We start from the raw sequence: 2971 nt of genomic DNA, 5'->3' as shown, positions 1-2971 counted from the left end.
ATAGCTGTTTTACATTGACAATTTATTGGTGAATAAATTGACGAAGTTCTTCATGAATTAATTCACGAATTTATTGGTAAACAGTGTGGTTTTACACTACTTACTACAGACTTTATCAAGTTTTTCGACGCATGAATCAGTTCTACCAACGAATCAAAGAAGCAAATAAATTTCAAAAATGTCACCTTTCCACTCATAATTGTAGTGTTACAACAGCGGTACCATTCTGACACATATAAATATTAGTTTTTGTAAGTAACAAATCAGTAAAAACAATGCAAAACTAGCACGACGCCACACAATTATTTACATATTCTAATAACATAACCTCATTACTGATCTGAGGATGGAAATCTGTTGGGTTGGTACTTCCGAACTTCACAAAGAATTAACCAAGACTTGAATATTGAATAAATTCATGAAGTTATTTAACAGCAGATTTGGTGCATTACACTTGTCCAATTTCTTGATGAAGCTACTTTATAAATTAATTGATCAATAAATTGTCGATGTAAAACAGCTATTGTCATGCGATATTTAGGTCTTCTTCATGGCTTAAATGCAACTCATAACAGAAAAGTTACTCAAAAACAACACGTTATATTGTTTTAAAATTATTTAGATGCAATAAAATTACAAATTCGTGAGCTCGGATTGCCCTGAAGTTTATTTATAAAACACATATTTCCCACTTATACGCTTATGACACGCATGACGTAGAGGGATTTCAAGAAGTTGAACCATTATATTATGGGATTGAGAAGTGGCAAAATTTGTTGTTCGATTTGTTGTAGCGCAAAGGAAGTTGTATATCACGCACTTATTGACATGCCTGAAGTTAAAAGGGGGAGACGCAAAGTTCCGGTTAACGCGAAAGAAGCTCTCGAAAACAAAGCAGAAAACACCTTTAAGAACTCGGAAAAGCACGAGAAATTATACTGACGTTTTTCCTTTCAGTACGAACGGTATACCATACTTCAGCGTGGTTTTCAAGCAGATAGACAAGCTGATGTCGGACGAAGTGATAGCGTTCCTCAACCAAAACGAGCACCCGGACGCTGCTTACAGCCGGCTTACCTTCGCCGTCTACCTGGAAGTGAAGGACCTGGCAACCTTCAACCAGAACCTGCCCATGGGTGGGGATCACAAGCTACTGTTGCCACGTTGTCACGAGTGGTTCGAACCGTCCGTTAGCTGCTGGTTAAATATTTGCAAGGCCAAGGCTCTCCAGCGGGTGAGAACGCCCTCTTCTAGTATTAACAGTCATTAATTAGGATTAATTACAATTAATTATGACTAATTGCACTTAATTATGACCAATTACAATTAATTAGTCGCAATTAATGAGGACTAGTTACGATAAATTACAATTATTACCGTTAATTATTATTAATTAATTGCATTTCTTTTGTTCTTGTGTAATGGCAAATTTAAAAACCCGCACTAAAAAATTTTGTCTTACGCTCAGGTGAGAACGGCTGTGGATCTGCAGAAGCCCTGCGAAGGAGACAAGCTCGTGAAGCACAGCTCCTCTGCCGTCGACGTGGTGGCGATGTTCTGCCAACTTAGAGACTTTTGGAGACTGCTGCAATGGCCTAAAGCTTACTCGGTACTACTGCTGTCTCAGTTACTCGACTGCATTTGCTCGGCCGCTTTGCTCTACGCCGACATCACCTACCAGGGCTTGATGGAAACCGGATACTTCGACAGGCTGGGGCCCTTCAAGATTTGCGACGAAATGTGTATAGCTTCGAATAATTTAGAATATGTGTATAAATTTGTATCGCTACTAGGTAAGTGGCTTGGTAAATTTTTGTCTCGGCTAATTCGCTTCGTTCCTTCCAGAAAATTACTTCGATTTCGTAACGCTAGAGTCAATAGCGTCAGAAGTGCAATTCGCCACATTAACGAACCAATTAGATAGTACGCTAAGCCAATTCCTAGTTAGGATAATGGACATACTGAAGAGGGTGGGGCCGCAGATGCAGGAGACGCTCAGGAAGGCGATGTTCCACGTGGCATGGTCGCCGGACACGCTGCCCACGAACGAAGCCGTCGAGCCGCTCTTCGACTACCTGCATACCCACTTACAGGCGCTGAACTTGGCCCTTTTGCCGCAGAACTTCCACAAAGTGCTTTACGAGGCGAGCGAATCAATTAATTACGCTTAATTAACTGCTGAATTCCTAGTAATCGTTTGCAGGTGTAATATTATAATAATGATTGTATGTTTCCGAGAAAAGTAACGTTTCTAACTAAATCACTTAAAGGTCTGGGAATACACTTTGGCGGAGCTGAACCACCAGATGGACGGAGGCACGAGCAGCGAAGAGATGCCGGCCATGTTCCACGACAGGCTGCACTCGGCGCTGGAACTGATGGTGGACTTCTTCCACGCCGAGGGACAGGCCCTGAGTACGGACGTCTTGCATTCGGCGACCTACTGTCAGATCGAGCAGAGACTGCAATACCACAGGACCGACACCGAATCTCTAATAGAGATATTCTACGGACAGAGGTTGCAGGAACAACTGAACATCACCAGCAGTCCATTCGGAAATCTCGCCGTTAGGGCCTACTTCAACCACGATTCCCTGTGCGTCGAGGTGAGTAGTAGTTCAAGCTTTCTGTCATGGATTAACGTTAAATTTGCAGAAATTATTACCTGGACAAAAAAATATGACTGTATAGAAAGTTAAATTTTAAATTGAGTTTGTTGTTCTTTAAACTCGATCCAAAATGGTGAACATGGTTAAAAAGAATCGCAAATTTGCAAAAAAACGGTTTCTCTAAAATAACTAAAAAAATATAGCACCGATTGAAAAATTGTAAATGAGAAAGTTGTAGGTTTTAAAAAGATCTATTGACTGATTTTTTGTAAGTATCGATTGCTTTGTTACTTTTCGAGATATATCGAAAAAACCGTTAAAAATCTTCTCTTTTCTCTTCTTCTATAACTCGTTTACATTTA

The 2971-nt window shown here is 40.3% G+C and overlaps 1 protein-coding gene across 1 annotated transcript in view; it reads left to right on the top strand.

The window, feature by feature from the left end:
- Positions 1–2971, top strand: part of LOC108913726 (BAI1-associated protein 3) — a 133581-nt gene that overhangs the window by 124277 nt on the left and 6333 nt on the right. Inside the window, exons 12-15 of the mRNA XM_023455293.1 lie at positions 958–1234; positions 1469–1793; positions 1846–2144; positions 2271–2606. Of these exons, the coding sequence (XP_023311061.1) occupies positions 958–1234; positions 1469–1793; positions 1846–2144; positions 2271–2606 (1237 nt within the window). The remainder of the gene's footprint in view (positions 1–957; positions 1235–1468; positions 1794–1845; positions 2145–2270; positions 2607–2971) is intronic.

The sequence above is a fragment of the Anoplophora glabripennis genome, unplaced genomic scaffold, assembly GCF_000390285.2.
Source record: "Anoplophora glabripennis isolate ALB-LARVAE unplaced genomic scaffold, Agla_2.0 scaffold639, whole genome shotgun sequence".
NCBI lineage: Eukaryota > Metazoa > Arthropoda > Insecta > Coleoptera > Cerambycidae > Anoplophora > Anoplophora glabripennis.
The sequence above is the reverse complement of the archived record's forward strand: the minus strand, read 5'-3'. Positions and strand labels throughout refer to the sequence as shown.